This window comes from Sceloporus undulatus, chromosome 8 (genome assembly GCF_019175285.1).
Source record: "Sceloporus undulatus isolate JIND9_A2432 ecotype Alabama chromosome 8, SceUnd_v1.1, whole genome shotgun sequence".
NCBI lineage: Eukaryota > Metazoa > Chordata > Lepidosauria > Squamata > Phrynosomatidae > Sceloporus > Sceloporus undulatus.
In genome coordinates this window covers 37792026-37814586 of record NC_056529.1, presented here as the reverse complement: position 1 = coordinate 37814586, position 22561 = coordinate 37792026, and the positions used below count along the sequence as shown (strand labels likewise).

Below are 22561 nucleotides of genomic sequence, written 5' to 3'. Positions count from 1 at the left end.
TTCCTATCTGCCTTTCTCTCTCCCCCCTCCCCATTTCTCTCCTATATACAACACAATATGGGCCCCATTCCCACTTACAGATAAATTGGTGTGCAATCCTGATCGATGGATCGATTAGACAGCGGAGCGTGGTTCCCGCTGCATTTGCCCCGATCTCAATTTTTTTTCCCTCCAAAATAACCCACTTGTGGTTCCTATTCACCAATGAATCGATTCAAAATGATTTGGTTCCAGTCAGCCGAGGGGGAAATTTGAATCGATTCCAATCCACTTGTGGTTCACACTTGTGCCGAACCGATTTATCGAAAAAGAAGTGGAAAAAACAGCATCAAAAAGGTGCGGGTTAAATGGGTCTAGAGCATGCCCCCCTTGGAATCGCTTCAGGGATTCGGATTAAATGGGAACCAGGGTTGTTTGACCCAGTTCTGACCAACTCACGCTCCGATTTAAAAGGTAGTGGGAATGAGGCCATGATAGGGTGCTACCTGTCAATATATTTTATTACATTACAGTGTGTGTATATGTGCGTTCCCACCAAAGTGGACAAATTGTGTTGCTTTATAGGGGCCCATAATTCCCCTCTAAGCAAGATCCTCCCATTTGTAGAGGGCATTTGTATAGGGGAACTTAGCAGGATGCTGGCTGGTATTGCTAGATAAGAAGATAAGCTAACTTGCTGGATTTCAAAGGAAAATAGTGTTTTGAGATCCGAAATCCACGTCTTCCTCCTTTGACCAACTATCTAAACCTCTGTTGGCCAAACCATTTGTCTGGGGAGGTTTGGCAAAGTTACATGTCCATATTTACTCAATGCTACTTTGTGTATTAGACTATAGGAAGATTTAAAATAAGGCACAGTAGTGCCCCTAACTTGGATGTCCAAGACTAACACCATTTGGAAGATTCGGAACATATAATCCTCTACTTTTCTGAAACTTGCAATGAGTGGACCTCTATGAACACCCCGAATCCCCCCATAAGTCAGGAAATCCCCATTTATGTCCATGTTACCCCCATTTTCTCAAAGTATACCCCTTAAGTATGGCACTTTCCCAATGCACAACTGGCCATCGTGTCCAAACATAACTTTGTAGGGTACCCAAACATTGATCCCAACACCTCCCCTCCTCATATATTCTCACACGTTTCTCCACAATCTCTCTTCTTAACACTACATTTTAATAATAGCATGCTTAGGGTGAATAGAAGTGATTTATGGTACAATAACCACAATACGCAGTGTAACAGGGTAAGCCAGGGTTAGTACTTGAATACTAAACAACACCATGCTTCAGGTTTCTGTACATGCTGTTGCATTTATATCACATTATTCCCATTGTGGCTGCTGGAGTGACTATTTATAGAGCTGGCTCTCCGACGGTTTCTTATGCTACTTCAAAGTACAAGTAAATTAAATAAACCACCGTGCAGCTATTGTTCTAGGTAAGCAAGGAGGGGGGGTATTTATTTGAATATTAAGCACAGATAAGAATTCTCCGGGGGGTTGCTTTGCAACATGTTCGCCAACCTTAATGTGCAGTGTTTTTACCATAGCAGGCTCTTCTGGAAAATACGACTTCCCTTTTGTTCCCCAACTTGTAAAGACTGCTGGGTTCTTGCAGGATGTGGTTCTTAGGCTTTAGACTCAGCAATGACTATATTATGTTTCAAAGCTTGAATTTAAGTGACCCACTTTCACTAAAAAAAGAGAACCTGGATATCATTCTCAAAGCAACCTGAGACACTAAAGGATGGAAACATAAGCATCTAGTCAGTGCATTGCACAAACTCCATCATTACATTCCAAGGACAATATTACACTATACTATTATAGTGCAGTTTTTCCACTTTCATTGCTAGGGCTGCCTCCTGTGGGATCCTGAGATTAGTAGTTTAGAGACGTGCACTTAGAAATCTTAGAAAGATCACTGTGGAGTGATCTTTTTGGGAAAGGCATATCCATCTGATGGTGGCAGAAGCAGAGTTGTGCATGTGGGAGCATTATACATGTGACAGTGCTTTAAAGTACGTTGTGTGAGTGTGCATTTCCTCTCTGCACTGCCTTAGCACATTGCAGAAGTCCAATGGGATGCCACCCATGGGCATTAACCATTGATCCATATACATGGATCGGTATAGGGGTTGTGCAACATTAACTCCACAAACAGATATGTTTGCTATGCTGTAGGATCTCAGCCCATTGTGGCATGTTTGGTTCTCTATGCTAGATCCTTCACTTGCTGGGGATGAGATGCAATGGCTCCCTTTCTCATTTCTTTCTTCTCTGATACATTGCTTAGCAGTGGGATGGATAGGCTTTTGGCAAGCCTTTGCATCCATTCTCCTGGCAGCGATCAAGTACAAAGATGCGCTCTGCAAGGCCATCTTCTATTTCTAATGCATCGTATTTGAACAAGCCGAAACACGGCAACCCAGGAGTTGTAAAAGAAAGAAAGAAATCCTTGGAAGGTAGCCGTCATTCTTTTAAAAGCTGGTTGATGAAGTCCTTCAAGGATTCTCCCGGCAAATAAACCCTTGACCTCATCCTTAAATGATGAGCATTTTTCCAAGTTCTCCCCGGTGTGAGAGACAGGGAGGCGCTGACCCTCGGATATACAATCGAGGCTGACATGTGAAGGAGACGAGAGATTGCAAGAGCGGTTCGGCGTATTTGGTTCCATCTAGACACAACAAGGATCACTTAAGGTTAAGAAGTGAAAGTACTCCAAGATTTGCTGGGCCCACTCAGAGTTCATCCCTCAAGTCCTCTCGGGCATAAATTAAATATGTTATGGCTTTCAGTTCCATTGGTTTATCTAGGCGGGTTTACATATTACAAATACATTATTTATATTTTCCACTAAGTGCTGGGAGGTTGCAAAGGTCTCTTTTAAGCTCGCACATTTAGCAAATGAAAGAAGGAGAGAGAAAGAGAGAGACTTGCTGGTGGGTTGAGTGTTTGGTAAGAGCGCCTCGATGTTCTCACCAATCAAGTGTCGTGCAAAAATGACCAAAGTTTATTTCTGGGCTACGGTTTATAAATAATAAATATGAAACACATTTTCTTAATGCTCCACTTTTATTATCATTCAAATAAAAAAATAAGGATGCCAACAATGCAGATGTCCGCAGCCATTGCACTGTAGCACAGTGCAAGTTTTGCATGGAGATGCTCCCAGCCTCATACTCTCTCATCTTCATTGGAAAGGATTTCAAGCTTCAAGAGCTGCCTGAAACACCCCCCAAAAACATTCCTGGTTGGAATCTATAGGCATATGCAACTTGGGCCTTGTCGGCACAAGGCAAAAGTCCCATTCCATACACACTCCATTCTGGCATTGTCCTATTTGGACAACGCATGGTCCAAACCCTGGTTCTGGTGCAGGTGGTCTGGATGAATCTGTTCCACGCCAAAACTAGACATAACAACATTAAAACAGAGTAAAAAAAAGTGTTTCCAGTGAGTAGAACAAGACATGACTCAAAAGGTAAGTTAGGAGTTGGGAAAGTTTGGATGCATGCTTCATTTAGGACGCCCTATAGGTTGTTGTTGTTGTTGTTGACTTGGGCAAATCATACTCTCTCAGCCTCAGAAGAAGGCAATGTCAACCCTCCTGTGAAAGAATCTTGCCAAGAAATAGTTTTTTGAGGGGTTTTTGGACTCTGTGGCCATGTTCTGGAAGAGTTTATTACTGATGTTTCGCACAGCATCTGTGCCTGGCATCTTCAGAGTTTTTCCTTCCTGCTATATGTGTGTGTGTGTGTGTGTGCGCGCACACACACACACACACATATATATATATACACCCAACTCTCTTCCATGCCAGCATTCTCTGATAATGCCAGCCACAGATGGTGAAATGTCGGGAAGAAACTCTTGGAGAATGTGGCCACAGAGCCCCCCCCCCCCCCAAAAAAAAAACTATGGATGCTGGCCATGAAAGCCTTCGACTTCACCCTTGCCAAGAAAATTCCATGATAGGCTCACCTTAGGGTCCCCATAGTCATGAATAGAATGTAGGCACACAACAACAACAACAACAACAACACTGACTTTTAGGTAAACACGTTTTTTCCCCTGATGGGCCAACTGATTGAGAAGCTGCTGAGAAGCTTGAAGGAACCCTTTAGGTCTCTATAGTGTAATCCATAAATAAATGTGTAGGACTAGAAATCAGCCGGCAAAACCTCTGTTCTTGACTGATAACCTTGAGCATTTGTTACCCAGAGAGCTCCGATAGATTAAAACACCTTTCTGGGGGCCAGGTCATCTTTTTGTGTATGTATATCTTTTTGAAGCCAGATATTATTGTTTACTGTATGGATAAGTTGGTCGCTGGGAACTCTACTGCGGTGACAGGTAATCCATAATTTCCCCTCTCCTCTTCACCCCGCACACCCTTCCATTTGAACTGGAACATTTTTGATCTCCTCCCATCTCCCTTGGACTGCAATATCTCACTTGTCTGCCTCTTCTTTGTAAATGCTTCAGATGCATCCCTGCATTTCTATTCCCAACCCTGGGCTTGGTTTCGTTTGAAGGGTGGCTTGGAAAAAATTGCATTTAAAGTAGCCTGTACTTAGAAAGATTGCCGCTATTTGGTGGCTTTATTAACCATTTTATTTTCCTTTTTCTTTAAAAAGAAATCTAATTAAATCATGGGTTTTAAATGAAGTTATGTTAATATTTTTAAAGGTAGAAAACATCCCCCTATATCTCAATCTGATATTTATGCAATTATTTAGTAATTATACAATGTCAATATTAGTTTTCCAAGCAGCCTTGATTAAAAGTAGGGTTGGAGAGCTTTAAAACACACACACACACACACACACACACACACACACATATATCTATCTTACTTCTGTTTTCTCTGCAGCAAAGAGGCTGATAAAGGCTGCATTTACACTGCAGATATAATGCATTGTGACACTGCTTTAACTGCCATATGAAATTCTGAGATACATAGCTTTGTGAGCTATTTGTCCTTCTCCGTCCGAGAGCTCTGGTGCCACAATAAACTGCAAGCCGCCTTGATCTTAAAGGAGATTAATAAATTATTATTATTATTGTTGTTGTTGTTGTTGTTGTTGTTATTACAAATCCCAGGATTCCATAAAATGGAGCCATGCGCTTAACCAGTGTCAAACTGGATTGTTTCTGCACCCAAAGAGATGCAAGTCCGACATACATTGCAGAAATAATCCCATCTGAGACCATTTTAAATGACCTGGTGCAGTGTTAGGGAATCCTGGAAACTGTAGTTTATTGTGGCACCAAATCTGTCTGACAGAGAGGGCCAAACATCTCATAAAACTACAGTTCCCAGAATTCCTTAGCACTGAGCCAGAGCAGTTAAAGCGGTCTCAAACTGGGTGATTTCTGCAGTGTGTTTTGGATTGCAAAAAAGCAACAGTAAATGGTCATGCCATGAAGCAAAGTGAATCCTGAAGATGTCAGATTCGGCTTCAACTATTTGCGGCATCAGGTCAGCTCCAGCTTCTGATGACCTTGGGGTTTTCTCAGCAAGATTTATTCAGAGGAGGTTACATACTCTCTTCATCTATGGTTGTGAGAGTGTGGCTTTCCCAAAGTTAGCCAATTGGTTTCCATTCATTTGAACCCTGAGTTCTAATCCAACACTCAGACCACAATACTACCCTGGCTCCATGTCCATGGGACTTTAGGGCTTGCAAAACAAATGTTGGGGTTCTAAATTAAGCCTGTAGCTACACTTTCCCAAGCCCTAACTTAGCTTTATGACTCACTGGAAGCACCTGGGTTGTTTCCCCTTGTTTTTCAATTACATTTGCCCTGTGATCATCATGAGAAAAGATGCTGTTAAAGGAACAGACTATGGCCCGGTACAGACCTCCCAAAAAGGGAGGCCTGCCGCAGCCTTTTTCCCCCCCGCAGGGAAGCCACAGCCACCAAACCGCACGGCTTCCCTGCGGAGAAAAAAGAACCTACAAAAAGCAGGATCTTTTTGTGCCACGCCAGTTACGCCTGAGTTCTCACTGCCAATGGCACACTCGTGGCGTAACTGGTGTGGTGTGACATGTGGAAACTATGTGTCCATCACGTCACAATGGCAGTGCCCGTATACATGGGGCACTGTCATTGTTACGGCGCCACGCCATACTAGGGTTAGGGACTGTGCAATTGCTGCGCGGTCCCTTAACCCTACTACGCCGCCAGCACGGCACATTTGGCCCATCTGGACCAGGCCTATGAAACTTTCATTGGGTCAGGACAACAGGTAGGTTTAAAGGTGTTTCAGATTTATGCTGCACTGCAGAGGAAGGAACTAGCAAAACCACCTCTGAGTCTTCCTCCCCTAAGAAAACCCTATGATGCCTTTAAGTGGAGTAAATCAATTGCCTGAGAGTCTGGGGTCTCCCCATTACTTCTACACACAGAAAACCCATATTCTGGGTTTCTCAAGAAGATCTACATTTTCCATCTCAACATCGTATTTCCGCCACGACTTTGCCGTTGCTTGACTTCTTGCTTTCCTCATAGAAGTAGCAGGCAGCTTGTCAGCATTGGTTGGAAACCTTAACCTGAAAATGTCATTTAAACTCCTCTTTTAAATGTTTCCTTCTAGATCTCAAGACAACAGATGAATTGTGAAAGGGGGCAGCTAAGGGTAAGTGTAATGATATACACCATTCCTCTTTGTCAACTTGTAAGGTTTTTGTTCCCTTGTGGTGTTACAAAATGATTCACGTCGAATGAATTGCGGTGTTTGTTTTGTTTAGTTGAGGGTAGGATGTGTGTATTCCCAGTTGTGTAACATGCATGGCATTGATCAGAGGCCACTGGTTGCACTTATTGTAGGCATGATAGTGTTGTTTTTCTTTATATCAAACAGTGAGAACATTGAGTAGATTGTTATGGCATGTATGGAAATGAAACATATGTGTTGCGATGAAAATGTGGCCCCTTGAATGAATGGTGGATTCAAGGAGGCACTGGTTTCTTTGTGTTGTGAATCAGGTGTCTTACTGAACAGTTATTTTTCTTTTTGAAATAGAGGATCTTACAATGAAAGGCAGCTTGTAATTCTGTGTGGTTGACAGGAGAGGTCAGAAGTTCCTTTCCATTATCGGTTGAGAGGTGCAATGCTCGCCCCGTTTCGCTGAAAAATTTCAGCGGAGGAAACCAGGAAAGTATAGGGATGGATGAATGTTTCATTTCAGCGCTCACCTTTTGGTTGGAAATTACCCAACTTTGCTAAAGTTTATTCCTCTAATGGGATAGAAAGAACTTTTGAGGTTTTTTGGGGGAAATAATAATAACATGGGAGCAAACGATATTGGAAGAGTCATCCATCCAAGTTGAGGGTGTGGAGTATTAGCTTTCAAAAGTCTGGTGTCGATGCTCAGTAAAATGGAAGGGAGTAGAAAAAGAGGAAGACCATGTTGTGGACGGATTGACTCAATAAAGAAGCTGCTGAGCTAAGACTGAAAGAATTTGGCAGGATTGTTGATGGCTTGGAGCTCTTGGTGGTCTTTAAATTCATAAGGTTGCCATAAGTTGAAGATGACTTGACAGCAAATGACAACAACAATGACATTATCAATGTCCCTGTCCATGGTTCTGAATTTGGTTTGTCAGCTGTTTTGTTTTGTTTTCTTTTCTTCTCAAGTTCCACATCCTTCACAGTCATGTAGTAGACAGATGCCATGTTGTCCTCACCATGGCTGGAACATCTGCATCTATTCAGCTCCTCTGTTCTGATGAGTGAGGATTTTCTTGAGTAGTCTTAATAAGGATCTACTGAAAATCCATACGTTTCTCCAACAATGGGATGGGAAGAACATGAATTTGTTCAAATGTGGGGAAAGAGAAATGAATGGATTGGACACCCTTTCTATAGACTTTCCTTTTCTCCTCCTCATATATGTGTTCATGTCATTGTTTTTCTTAGAAATAACATTGGTTTGCATGCTTCTTTGGTTATGTGCTGTGCCTTCAACATGCAGTTATGCTCTTAGGATAGCTAATGAACTTTAACAATTGTGTGATAATAAGAATAATATTTGATGGAACTTGGGAACATTGGGTTTTCAATGATATTTCCATCAAAGGGGCTTTATTCCTTCTCGTTGAGCAATGGTGGTGATAGTGGTGATGACCATGGTGGCCACGATCTCTATTTATACCTCTGTTTTTCTTAAAACTGGGATTCGTGGTGATTTCCAAATTAAAACACAATGGCCGGAATCTCCTGTGGGGAACTTACATCTTCTCAAGTGGACTTACGTCATTGGGAATCAGAACTGGACAGGTCTATAATGTCCTTATCCAGTAAAACGTTGTTGTCCCTCCATATTCACTAGGGTTAGAGGCACAAGACCCCCGTGAATATGGGAAAACCACAAATAACAGAAACACCATATTTTTACCTGAGAGGATGCCTTTCTAGGAATGTTTAGGTCCTCCAGTGCAACTCTGTGGTCAACCTCCAACAGACACTGACCATAGAACTGCGCTGGAGGAGCTACAAAGGCCTAGTAGAGTAGTATTCTCTCTAGGAATCTCTAGGTCTTTCAGTGCAACTTTTAGTTAAAGTTGACCATAGAGTTGCATTGGAAGACCTAGAGATTCCTAGAGAGAACATCTTAATCAAATCTGTGACTAATCAAATCCGCAAATATCAAAGCTGCAAATATGGAGGGATGAGCTATTATGTAGGGACCTATAGATAACAGGACTGGTGAACACCAAGGCCAAGGCACATCAGTCCCACTATGCATTGGGACACCATTTTGAGAGTGTTGACATCCATCAGTAGAAACCTACGCACATTGGGACACTCTCTCTGGATTTCTGTTGTTGTTACCTTCAAGAGACCCCACCAGCCAAGAGACTGACCCAAGTGGAAAGCATGGGCAGGCTGCCACAAGGTTGTTTTGTGGTATCTAGCCCATCTGTTTAGGTCCCGAGTCTCATGATGAAAGTGCGAACTCTCATACAGCTTGCGGGGGAATCCTTCACAGAAAGTTGTGTTGTATTTACTCTCTTGACCCAAATTTCACCAACTGTAGGATTTATTTTTTTTTCACGCCCGTTGTTAACACTCTTGGGGGATTTTCTTCCTCTTGCTAAGTCCTTCCCTTTCATCTGTGCCCAGAGATTTCTTCCGACCATTTTCCTTTGTGCATGAAATTCTGTTTTGATCCAGCCAATCCCTAGATCTTCTTTATTTCCTCTCACACATCCTGAGATGGGTTGCAATTGCTGTATCTCTCACCTGGAATGTCATGTTGTTGTCTTCCCTTGCCTTCTGGTTTTACAGAGAGTCCCAGGCAATGGAGTTGAAAGCCTCATTCTTCAGCCTATGGAAAATCCCTATAAAACACAGAGCTTGTCTCATATTGTGTGTGTGGAGTCGAGGGGGGTGTTGGGGGAAAAAAGCCCTGTTCTATTTCATTTCGTATTGTGACTGAGGGGGGAAAGAAAGGAAGCTTTGAAACATGAATCATACCCGCTTATTTAAGGTTGTGAAGCAGCTTAGGATCACAGCCTTAGGTAGAAAAAAGCTGTAATTCATAAAGCTATAAAAAGCACAGTGACAGCTCCAGGAGCCTCTTTTCTGCTTGCCATGGCTGAGACTTTTTAACCAGAAGTCTTGGTTTTATTACAGCTTTCACATTCTTGGTTCAATCGATAAAATACAAAGCATCCCATACGGAGGCAGACTTCCATGAACAAAGACTGGCACAAAGATGCTCATTCTTACCAAATATTTTTAATGCCCATCCAGCCCATATTTTTTCTTCCTTGTTCTCTTTCTAGCTGGCAGGTTTTATTTCGGGCACCCTTGACATTGGGAGGATGGCAGAGGCTGGGGATACAAATACTTTCAGTGTAGTCTTGCAGCAGCATGCAAAATGCAACTGAGCTTGAGCTGGGAGATATGGCATTCTGCTCTAGCCAATACTACCGTTGCCATATATACCTACCTAAAAAAGGCAAGGTTAACATCTGTCTATTGACACTGTTGACATTGGTCCAAAACACACTGCAGAAATAATCCAATCTGAGACTTTAACTGCCTTGACTCAGTGCTAGGGAATTGGCACCAGAGCTCTCTGACTGAGAATGCTACGCGTCTCACAAAACTACAGTTCCCAGAATCCCCTAGCATTGAGCCAGGGCAGTTAAAGGGGACTCAGACTGGATTATTTCTGCAGTGTGTTTTGGACCAATGTCTCCAGGGTCCATTGGATCCATTGTGCATTAGGACACTGGCAAGGGACTTGTGATGTGCATGTTGTAGAGTCTGATATGTATGAGGACACACTTGTTGGTGTCCTGCTATGCGTCTTTGCAATTCACTGGCAGGCTTTTAAGTATGTCTACATAAATTGATGTACACATAAATTCACATACCATAGACTGTGACAGAGGATTCTAGCCATCATTTATAGCTGTAGGCTTTAAAATGTTTTGAAATGGTGCTGGTTGCTTTGTTTCATATCCGCAGGGGATCTTCTGCATGCATTGTGTTTTAATTCGTAAAGGGCCTTGAGCCCCGGTTTGTGGGCAAGGGCGGGGGGGGGGGTAAATTTTACAACCACCGCAATGATTCCAGTATTTAGGGTGAGGCTGAGGAGTTTTCTGGGGAGTGCATTTCACACCAATGTGTGCATGTGTGTTGGAGGAAAAGTCCTTCAATGCCATGCTGGAGACAGGCGTCAACATGAATTTGGAGAGCCACCAAGCAGAACGATAGGAACGCTGCCACATTCTGGGCTTTAAAACTGCAGGATTAGCACTTTCTCGTCTGTGCTGAGAAAAAGATGATGAAGGGAAATGCCTCTCAGTTTCAACTTTCCCTTTATCCCTTGATATTTTTTTTTTTTTTGTTCCCTCCTTCCGGTAACACAGGCTTGCAGTTATATTTAAAGCAAGGAGGATTTACTCAGCAATATCTTTGCACGCATATGCTAATTTCATCTCCCCCCCAACCTTCCCTAACATAAAATAACCATTCCTAAAATAATCTTTTAAAAATGTTTTCCTTGCCAATCCATCCTCTTAGCTGCCGCCGTGAATAAATGGCAGCAGAACTGGCAATCTTGAACATTAGCATAGCAAACAAAGGCAGGCATTGGCAGTTTTGCTCAGAGGGTCAGAGCCGTCATATTAAACCTGATCACATTTGGGTTCATTTGTCAGTTTTGGAAGAGTAAGGAGTCAATTGGACTGACATTTTAATACAAGAGCCCTCAACTCACCTTTTGCTCAAGGGCAGCTAGCCACTGGAAATCTCTTCATTCCTGAATGAAGCAAAAACAAATGCACACATTTTAAAAATGGCCCACAGCAATATGAACAGTCAGTGGGACAATGCATACAAACTATGCATGCCAGTCTTTACAGAAAGCAATATTGTTCTCTATCGGAAACTTGATTTAACTACCACTTTAACTACCATAGGTCCATTCAGGGATTTGCAGTTTTGCATGGCCACTAAAGCAGCTCCATACCCCTTCCTAAACTACAAATCCTAAGATTTAGGCTGCAACTGTGGTAGTCAATGTGGAACCATAGGGCTATAATGATATCATATGAAAGTGATCCAGGTGTTCGCAAATGGTCCAGTAGCAGCTGCCCAGGCGCTGAACTCTATTCCCAGTATAATTCTGGCAATGAAAGTAAATTCCTATAACACATGGGTAATCTGTGAAGTTGAAGGCTTTCATGGTCGACCTCCATAGTTTTTTGTGGCTTTTACAGGCTGTGTGGCCATGTTCTAGAAGAGTTTATTCCTGATGTTTCGCCAGGATCTGTGGCTGGCATCTTCAGAGAAAGCTGGCATGGAAGTGAGTTGGGTATATATATAGCAGGAAGGAAAAACTCTGGACCAGAAAAGCACATCTACTCTGTTCACTAACCTTCCTGCTACACACACACACACACACACACACACACACACACACACACCTCTCTTCCATGCCAGCATTCTCTGAAGATGCCAGCCACAATTTTGGCGAAATGTCAGGAATAAACTCTTCTTGAACATGGCCACATAGCCTGAAAAACCACAGAAAACATGGGTGATCTGCTTGCAGTGGGAGGAAATACAGAGCAGCTCATATTAATGTTTTTTAGTATTTCTTTGTTTGATTATCCATTGGTAGTCTACATATTTGGCTTTCCTTGTCCCGTATTCACGAATACACTGCCAAAGCTGCGATCTTGCAATAGCTGCTGTTGATAACCCCATAACTGGTTCACAGTTGCATCCCTTTGCGTAGAACTGAATGGAAAGATTTAGACAAACTAATTCCAGTACCCAATTTCCTTGTCGTTTGGACTAGAGGTGCAGAACTATAGAAATACCTTCCTCCCCAAAACACAAACACAAATCAAGTCTTTGTGGGACATACCCTCACCTTTTTCTCCCAAATTGAAAGTGAGCACTTAAAAATAACTCTTTGGCAGTGAAAAATACTGTATGGAGAGCATACTGTGTGTGGATCTTTTTGGATGTTACCCCTTCATGGCTTCAGAAGAAAGAAGGTCGAGGGAGTCTGGAGCGTTTGAAGGCCCCACAAATGGATCCGAACCATGGACCATGTTGACCCCATCAAAAAGGACCACTGTTGTCTTGTAAATATACACGCACACAACAATGGATGCCAGCCGGGCTTGCATTTGTAAGGCAAGGGAGCCTGCCTATTGTTGGGATTTTATAGAAGTCCATATTCCTAGGAAGTACAAGAAAAGAATGAAGGAAGGCTCCATCATTCAACCTTTCCTTCTTGCATCTGCTGTATTGTCAAGATGGAGGAATGCAGTGGAGGGGAAGAAAAGTTTGTTGCTCTCAAGTTACTTTGTGGATACATCTTCAGCACAGCGCATGGCAGCCAACCAGTTTGCTAAGCGCGAATTGGCATCAGGCAAGCCCATTAAAAACAAAAGGTGTGGAAATAACAACCTCAAGGAGTTGGCAATGAAAACTCCCCAGGTCCCTGTGCATCATCCTTAACATCTTTACTCTCATTCACTGGGTTAGGAGAGCTCCCCTGGCATGTGATTGAAAGACAGCTCAGGCTTTAGAAACTCGGGTTTCTCCGTGGGAAACAACAGATAAAAACAAAATACTTGTTAGGTCAAGAAAACAAGCCAAAGACGGAGAACGGCCCTGCCTTTCGATGGAGACACTAATGATGTCCCACTGAAGAGTATCGGCGGCATGTTCTTTGTGAGGACTTGATGGAATGAATGGGACTTCTGTGCATACCGTGCTTGGCTTGAAACTCCAGACAAATTTGCTGGAAATGTATGAGCATTCCCCTCCAGACCCCTGCAAATAAATCCTAACATTTTTGCCAGGGTAAAAACAAACTATCTTCTTTGGTTAGAACAATCATAGGCAGCGGTTTCAACATGAAGAAGAGAAAGTGTGTCTACGAATGATACATGCGCAATCTGTGGGATTCAGATTGCAGTGGACAGGAATACATGTGTGCCTCTGCACACAGCGGACCCACAATGAGCAAATTTCTACAGTACTGTCTCTCCTCTTCTTCTTGCAGCAATGTTGTCATTTTAGGGTGCCGACAAGTCAGTCATGTTCTCCTCTGAGCTACTATACATTCACACACTTGCTCACCTACACACACCAGAGATGGTTTAGACTATAGGTCTCTTCAGATTTACCCAGCATAGGCAATAGTTAGTTTTGAGGAGTCGTAATCCAGAGACTCTGGGTGGGCATTGTGCTAGCCATGGAGTAAGCCAGAAGGGGGTTGAGATGAACCTCATTTCCCACGTTTCATTTCTAGCTGACATTCAACCTCTGAAGCTATTGAGTGTGTTCATGGAGCTGTTGCTGTTAATACACACATTCACACAAACTACCCTGCATCCTAGCGTTGGTGCCAACTAGAGTTGTTTAAGGGATCTTGTCACACAGTCGAGACTAACAGAGCAAAAGACGTTTTAACATAAGCTTTTGTAGACTTGGTCTGCTTGCATCTGACGGAGTACACCAAGTCTACAAACGCTTATGTTGCAACATCTTTTGCTCCGTTAGTCTCCAAGGTGCTACAAGATCCTTTTGCATACAGATAATGCAGGCTGGCATAGTAGTTTGGGTGTGGGACTATGACTCTTGAAATCACAGTTTGATTCCACACTTGGTCATGAAATCCACTGGTTGACCTTGGGCAAGTCACATGCTCTCAGCCTCAGAGGATGGCAATGGCAAACTTCTGAACAAATCTTCCCAGCAAACGTCGTTACTGAGAAGAGACTTTAAAGTACACAGCAACAACAAATTGCAGGTTAACATGGCTTTGTCTCTGAATTTTACCCCAAGAGTTGTTGTTATTGTGTGTCTTTTACATCATTTCCAACTTATGACAACCGTAAGACAACCCTATCATGGGGTTTACTTTGCAAGTTTTGTTCAGAGGAGGTTTGCCTTTGCCTTCCTCTGAAGAAGAGATAGTGTGACTTGCCCAAGGCTACCCACTGGTTTTCCATGGCCAAAAGGGGCTTTGAAACATGGTCTCCAGAGTCCTAGTCCAACACTCAAACCATCACCTCATTCATGGCTCTCTTAGAGTAGACCCATTGAATAATCTGGATTTATCCATGCGTTGATTCACCATTCAGCAATCAATTTAACCAGTCTGCTCTTCTTAGGAACAACCTGGAATATTCAGGACATTATTTTAGTTATGATTGAGCAGGGTTTATTTATTTATTTGTTCACTTATTGGCCATAATTTCGGCAAAAATAATCTCTGTCCAGGACAAACATCTTTTCCATTTGTACAAGTCACTGGGTTGAAAACACAGTTAATCATAAATGCCACCTTGGATCCCATTTAGTGAGAAAGGTGGGAATTAGGAGCAAGAACTAAATAATAAATGAATGAATGAATGAACTCTTCTCCTTGCATCTCCCAGTTTTCTGAGTCCAGAATCCTTCCTCCATTTTCCCTCCGCTTCCCAAGCACTACAAAAAGAAGGTAAAACTGGAAAGTAATTATATAGGTTTGAATCGATTAACACAGACAAAAACGGAGCTGACATGAGATGCCCAGGCTGTTCATGAGCCAGTGAGCAGCAATGGGGTTCGATGGCTGTTTCAAAGCTTGGGCAACATCAATTCTGCTTCAAGTGCTCTTTTGGACTTGACTGGACGTGTCTTCAAAGGGAGCAACAGACACCCGTTCAAAATAAATGAAGCCATTTGCAGTATTTCAGGCCTGACCTCCGCGCCAGATCCTACAATGGCCCCGTATTCAAATGGACACAAAAGCAACTAAATGAATCTTTTCAAGGCGACCCAGTGGAGAAATCTGCAAAGAAAAGGGCAGTCACTGCTCTAGCTTTTTTTTTTAATGCTCTTCTTTTCTGCAGTTCCCTCTTTGGAAACAAAACAAAACGGAGGTATTCTGCATGCTTTGTTTCCCTCTCTAGTGTTTAATCATGACCTGACTCCTTTTGGTAGTCCCTACTGAAGTACTGGTTTGAGCATTGGACTACAACTTTGCAGGCCAGGGTTCGAATCCTGGCTCAGCGGTGAAACCCATTGTCTGAGCAAGTCACACTCTCTGAGCCTTAGAAGAAGGCAATGGCAAACCTCTCTGAAGGAGCTTCTGAATGACTGCCGTCTCCATTCTGATCAGTATTTGAACCAAAGTATGGGAATTTGGACTACCGCATATACTTGACTATAAGTCGACCTCATGTATAAATCAAGGGTCAGTGCTTCCAGAACAAATTCCACTTGTTTCTTTGACCAGGGGATGGTTCCCTTTTTAAAAAATGAGAGTTAAAATACAGTACCTACATTGACCCATGGAAAAGTTGACTCAGATTTTTTGGGGGTCAATTTTTTGACCTAAATTTCTAGACTTATACATGAGTATAAACAATATTTAATTTTTCTCTTTATCTAGGCTGAATTCTTGTGCCCCTTCCATAGTCATTATTTTTGTTTCCTTAATGTTCAGCATTAATCCTACCTTAGTGCTTTCCTCCTTGAATTTCATCAGTAATAATTCCAGGTCTTTTTTGGTTTCTGCTAGTAATATTATGTCATCTGCATATATTAGATGGTTAATGTTCCTTGTGCAGGAGATAGTTATTAGTATTCGACCCGGATGATCATGGAAACATGCAGTGGTACAGTTCTACCATGACATGGCACAGTGCAAGCAAAAAGACAGTGTGCTTCAGTTATTAGATCTAGTTATTAGACCGTATATACTAGACTTTAAGTCGACTTCATCTATAAGTCAAGGGTAATTTTTGGGATGACCCATGGATAAGTCGAGGTAAAACTTAAGGGCATCTAACTAAGGATGCAAAGGATGAAACAAAGAAAAACAATGCCAAAGGACTTACCAAATTCCAGCAGATATAACTATTTGTGTGAATACTAAAGGCTGGATGAATGAGAAAATAGAGGAGTTCAGTGTTTCCAGGACAGATTTCACCAGGGGATGATTCCTCCTTTTAAATTAGAGTTAAGATACAGTACTTACATTTAGCCATGGATAAGTCGACTCAGGTTTTTGGGGTCAATTATTTGACCGAAATTCCTAGACTTATACATGAGTATATACAGCACGAGTATTTGGACATTTCTCCATCTAAAACCATGTTTCATGATGACAGAAGGAAAGGACTGAGCTCCTTACCCACTTTTTTCTGGAAATGGGTGTTATCAACTGAGAATGCCATTTGACATGTTTCTGGGAATAAGATGGGGAAAAAAAAAAGAATTGATTGGAGTAATCAATTTCATAATGAACAGAATTTCAAATACAGAAATAATTAGTTGACGGAGCCCCGGGGCACAGTTCAGAGAGGTTTTATACGCTGTCTATGGAGTCTCTCTGCTCCAAGAAGAGGGAAATTTTGATGTGGAAATGATTTATGTGCTCTAACTGTGCACATTCTTTTATCATATTAATAACATCTTTAACCGCCCTTCGAAAACTTCTGGAGCCTCGCGCGCACTCCTGAGGCGCACAGAAATCAGATTCGCCAAGGCACTCTCGGAAAATTTATTTTCGGTTTTAACAACTGGAATCTAATTCCTCCTAATGCAATGTTTGAAAATGCGTTATTATCTAAGTTAATATGCAGTAATCTAATACCTGGCGCAGCAAACACATTGAGCTGAAGCATCGTTATTAAAAGTGAGCAGGTTGGCCTCTCAAGGCTGATTTCAAAGGGCCTTATGCTTTTTCCCTGTTGGGTGGTAGCTGCGTTACAGACATTGTATATAATCCACCAAGAGTATGGAACAGGTAAGAGTACTGTCGCACAATGACAGGCAGTAGTAGCTCTTTTATCCAGTCCTTCATGTCAGTGTATCACAGCTTCATCATTTGTGGAGGTCGTCTTGATACCTGTCCTTCAATCATGAGGACATGGACATGGACAAAGATCCTACACAGAGGAGACAAATATGGACAGAGCGATGGGGCAGTTGTGCAACACCAGCTCCTTAGCAAATTGTGACATGTGCATTAATATACACCCATACACAAATGCGCAACCATGCACTATGGCACCACATGCTCTACTCTACTGCCATGGCCTTGAACAGAATAGGGATGTTCTGCACCAAACAAAACTGTCTAACGATTTCTATAGAGGAATGTATTATGTGTTTGAAGAATTTAGACTTTGCACACTGCCACCCCAGCTATACCTCTGAATTGGAATTGATGCTGCTGCTGATGATGATGATGATTAGAAAGAGACTCTCCAAAGCATAGTATATACAAAGCAAAATTTGCTGAAGAAATGGGGGGAAATGCAAATAGAAATGTGCACACATTTTTGTTTTGACAGATTGATCCATTTCCCTACCACCAATTGGCCTTAGAAGAGGCAAAGCGGCCAATTTAACTATTAAAGAACTGACAACAATTTGGATGTAATGCAGATGAAGCAGCCTTGAAATAGGACTATTCAAAACTTCCATATAGCCTTCCAGGGGAGCCCCAAATTTAATCGAAAGAAGGGGAGACGGGGGATCTAACTCTTTATTGTTCAAAACAGGGTAAGCTAAGATCTCTTTTGGTCTGGTTGAAACTCAGCTGCTTTCAAAAAGACTTTATTTTTGCATTTGCATGTGCACTTGCAAGAGTAATTTTTGCTGCTGAATTTTTTGCATTTGCAAAAGAAGTTTTTGCGGGTCCCATTTTTGCACCAAACAGTACCTGCAGCTACCTTGCTGTGTCTTATCTGAAACTCTAGGAACGCTGGATGGGCAGTTTTCATCTTGTTTCCATCCATCATCCCACTTTGTCTGTGCTTACAGTCAGTGCTTTGCTTCACGATGGGGGGATACAGTAGTTTTTGTGGAGAGGCTTTCTGCCCATATTATGGCAAACCTGATAAAATAAATGCTCCTTGTCTTCTTTGTGTGTTCCAGGCAAGAGCTCCAACAGGGTTTTTCTTTTTGCAGAGGCTGGCAATTTCTTGGCAGGTTGTCTCGATGTTTTGAGACAGACCGAGAATGGAAAATGTTGCCAGCGCTCTTCACTAGGCATGTAAGCCCTTGACTATTTCATCTTCATGTATAAAAATGAACAATTGCAAGCCTTTTCTCCCCACTGCAGGACAAAATCCAAACCAAACTGTATTCTCCCCTGTTTGGAACATAAGGAGCAATTATTCTGTAGATAAAAATGCGGTCGGGGTGCACACAGAAAATACTCTATAAGAGGAAAACACCGTTTCTTGCATGAAAACCTATTTTCTGCACCGGAAACAGGGCTTTTTTTGTGTGTGTTTTGCACACACACGTCCCACACATTATTTCCTCTGCATAATAATTCTTCAACCACACTTTTGTACATTCAATGCCATGAGAAAATTGCACAAAAAATTATTTCTGGCCTCTTAGGTCTGATCTGCCCTGCAGACATAATTCAATTTGGCACCACTTTAACTGCCCTAGATCAGTGCTATGGGATCGTGGGATTTGTAGTTTAGTGTGGCAGCAGAGTGCTCTGACAGAGAAGGATAAATAGTTCACAGAGCTATGTATTTCAGAATTTCATAGTATGGCGCCATGGGAGTGAAAGCAGTGTCCTGAATACCAGAATTCCATCGCATTGGAGCCATAGCATTGAGCTAAAGCAGTGCCAAAATGCATTATTTCTGCAGTGCAGATCAGATTACTCTTCTCACTGTGGCCTCCAGTTTTTCTGGAAACCCATTTTTTGACCTGGGAATGACTAATTGCAAATATTCCCTCCATCCCTGTTTTTACATACCTTTCCGGGTGGAGGTAGTTCTCTTAGGCCTCATTCCCACTTACAGATAAGTTGGTGTGCGATCCGAATCGATGGATCAATTTGACATCAGATCATGGTTTGATCGTGCCCCTCATTTCTCCACTCCACCAAGTTGAATCCAATTGTACTTTGTGATCTGAATTGCCTTCCTTTCCCCACTAGTAACCAGAAGTCCTTTCCCTCCATGGATTTGGGCATGGAAAGGATGAGGAACTGTGCAAGGGGAGTGATGCTTCAAAGAATGCATTCATTCGAAATATCTTTAAATAAATAAATAAGCAAAACAAAACAATCTTGAGTGTTTCTATACGACTCTTTTAATCCACCCTCTTTTTTGGGGGCGGCTTTGGCTGTTTTTCATACTCTGGCTAGAGTTGGATAAATCTTTCCAGCTTTTGTTCGTTTGATATGGAGAGTTCTGCTCCTCCTCCTCTGTTTCTTCTTCTTCAGCTCCTTTCTGTTTATGAAAAAGGGGGGGGGGGGAGAAAGAGAGACTGAATGAAATTTTAGCTTATTTGTGCCGTCCAAATGCAATAGTTACAGCTATTCCTGGCTAGGGATGTGCAAATCTGTCAGTCTTGTTTTGTGATGATTTTTTCTCATTTCCTCACTTTTCTTTTCATCCCACATTAGTCTAGGAAGCTGTTTCCCCCCAACCCTATACATCTATTTTCATATATATATATATATATATATATATATATATTACCCTATCATTTTCAGTTGAAACTGTTGCTCATGTGCATTGCCCTCACTGGTTAAAACATATGCGCGTTTGTGTGCACAATATTGAGAAACAGAAAGCAGAACGATGGGAAACTTCAAAATGATGTGGCTCCACTTCAGAAGGATCCATCCATCATAAATCTCAGCTTCTAGAGTGAACTTTGAATGACAATAGTTTTCTGGAGCATCCATTTCACATATGTTTCTATGGCAGGTGGAAGCCTGGTTGCTGTTGTGCGGTTTGGCACCTGTCTCTGATAAACTGTGTTTCCTTGCTTTTTTTCCTTTTGGTCAAACTTGGAAACATGTCAGCCTTGGGGACATCTTTATTTTGTTTAAATGACATGTGTTTTTGGGTGAAGACATTCATGAGGTTTCATTGCTCCTGGTATGCAGGTGTGTGATCTACGCTGCAGAATTAATCCAGTTTGACACCGCTTTAACTGCCGTGGCTCAATGCAGTGCCATTTGGAGATGTGTAATTTTGTGAGCTATTTAGCCTTTAATGTCAGAGAGCTCTGGTGCCACAACAAACTACAAGTCCCAGGATTCCATAGGATGGGGCCATGACAGTTTAAAGTGGTATGAAAGTGTGTTAATTCTGCAGTATAGATGCAATCTGAGAGAGAGAAGGTGGAGAATGCCTCTCCAAAAGGCATGCCGCATTAAAGTACAAAAGTGCTAAATGGTTATGTTATGCATACTCTGCCATTCTGCTTGCTGTCGCTTGCATATATTGAATAGTTAAATGTGATAAACTTACTGCAGGACAATGATTATCATCATTTGTTTTCCTGTCTTATCTATTGCCCAAACGACAAGCAAGCCTCTTTGCTTTTAACTTGGTGCTAGTAAGTCATTGCAGAGTTGCAATAATAAGAGATATTAGGTTGGGAAGAGATCTTATCAGTGTGTAACAGTGTCTCTGCGTAGACATGCTCAGGTGTGATGGTGCTTGATACAACAGAAATATTGCCAGCAGATTCCCAACGTTGTTGTAGGGTGAGCGCACATTTTCACCTCTTCCAACAGTATTAGTTAAAATGTTCAATATACCGCAATGTCTCTGCAAGGGGCAGTCCCAGTTAAATCTTCAACTCCACTTTCTCAGCTGCTTTTAATACATCCCATTTTTTTCTCCCCCCACTTCCCACCTTCGTTCTCAGCTGACTTCAATTGCTGCAAACTGAGTTCGAAGTGCAAAAGTTGTTTGCACCCAATAAGCTCAGCAAGCGGAGATGGGAGGAGGGCATGCAAACCTTGTCCTTCCCAGTCAGCTCAGGGAAAAGGGTCTGGAAACCATAAAGGGAGCTGGTTATGTCCAGCCTGGAGAAGGGATGGTTACGAGGTGATATGATAGCCCTGTTTAAGTATTTGAAGGGATGTTATATTGAGGATGGAGCAAGCTTGTTTTCTGCTGCTCCAGAGAATAGGACATGGAGCAATAAATTCAAACTAGAGGAAAAGAGATTCCACCTCAACATTAGGAGGAACTTCCTGGCAGCAAGAGATGTCTGTCAGTGGAAGACACTTCCTTGGAGAGTGGTGGAGCCTCCCTCTTTGGAGGTCTTTAAACAGAGGCTGGATATCCATCTGTCAGAGATGCTTTCATTTGGATTTCCTGCATGGCAGAATGGGGTTGGATTGGATGGTCCTTGGGGTCTCCTTCAACTCTATGAGTTTATGAAAAGCAAACTGCTGCAGCCTCTCTTGTCTGTTCTTTCTCATAAATAACTTCCCTTTTGATCACACGCTGATGTTGCTTGGCTACCCATGTCCTAGTTCTTATCTGTGAAATATTGGGGGGTATGTGATGACTAGAATAGCCACCATGGCATGGTAGTTTGAGTCTTGGACTATAACTCTGGCAACCAGGGCTCAGTTCCTGGCTCAGCCGTGGAAACCTACTGGGGACCTTATCCCACGGCTAAAATCAGGGGTTTCAACAGTGATTATCCTGTGCAAAGTGCGATGTCACAAATATGATTTTCACACACATCGCTATTAATCAGGCAATAAACAGCGACAAATCATTTTCAGGATTCCCCCGTGAATGAGTCATTGCGACATTGTGTGAAAATCTTAATTGCAATATCACGTTTTGCGTGGGATAATCACTGTTTAAACCCCTGATTTTCCCCATCTGATAAGGTCCTGGGTGGGAGACAGAGCAACTCACACTCTCTCAGCCTCAGGGAAGGCAATGGCAAACCATTTCTGAACAACTCTTGCCACGAAAACCCTGTGATAGATTGGCCTTAGGGTCACCATAGATTGGAAATGACTTAAGGCACACAACAACAACCAACAATGTGATGAGAGTTTATGCTGAAGTCATGCTTTTGCCCTCTCCTTCTAAAACATTTGGTAGGAATTTATTTAGACAAATGGTGTGTATCTTTCTGGATGAAATAAGTCCATAGTTGTCCCTTCTCCTTGGAAAGAAAGCATTTTGAAACAGACCGTAAATGAGTTGTGGTTTTTGAGGGCCCACCAAAAACACTTCGGTTTTCAGGTTTAAACCCGGAGCCAATAA

The 22561-nt window shown here is 42.2% G+C and overlaps 1 protein-coding gene across 8 annotated transcripts in view; it reads left to right on the top strand.

Annotated features, from left to right (window-relative positions):
- Window positions 1-22561, top strand: part of RBFOX1 (RNA binding fox-1 homolog 1) — a 1322412-nt gene that overhangs the window by 859648 nt on the left and 440203 nt on the right. For all 8 annotated transcript variants that reach the window (XM_042437945.1, XM_042437936.1, XM_042437943.1 and 5 more), the window contains exon 6: window positions 6609-6650. In XM_042437945.1, coding sequence (XP_042293879.1) covers window positions 6609-6650 — 42 coding nt within the window. The remainder of the gene's footprint in view (window positions 1-6608; window positions 6651-22561) is intronic.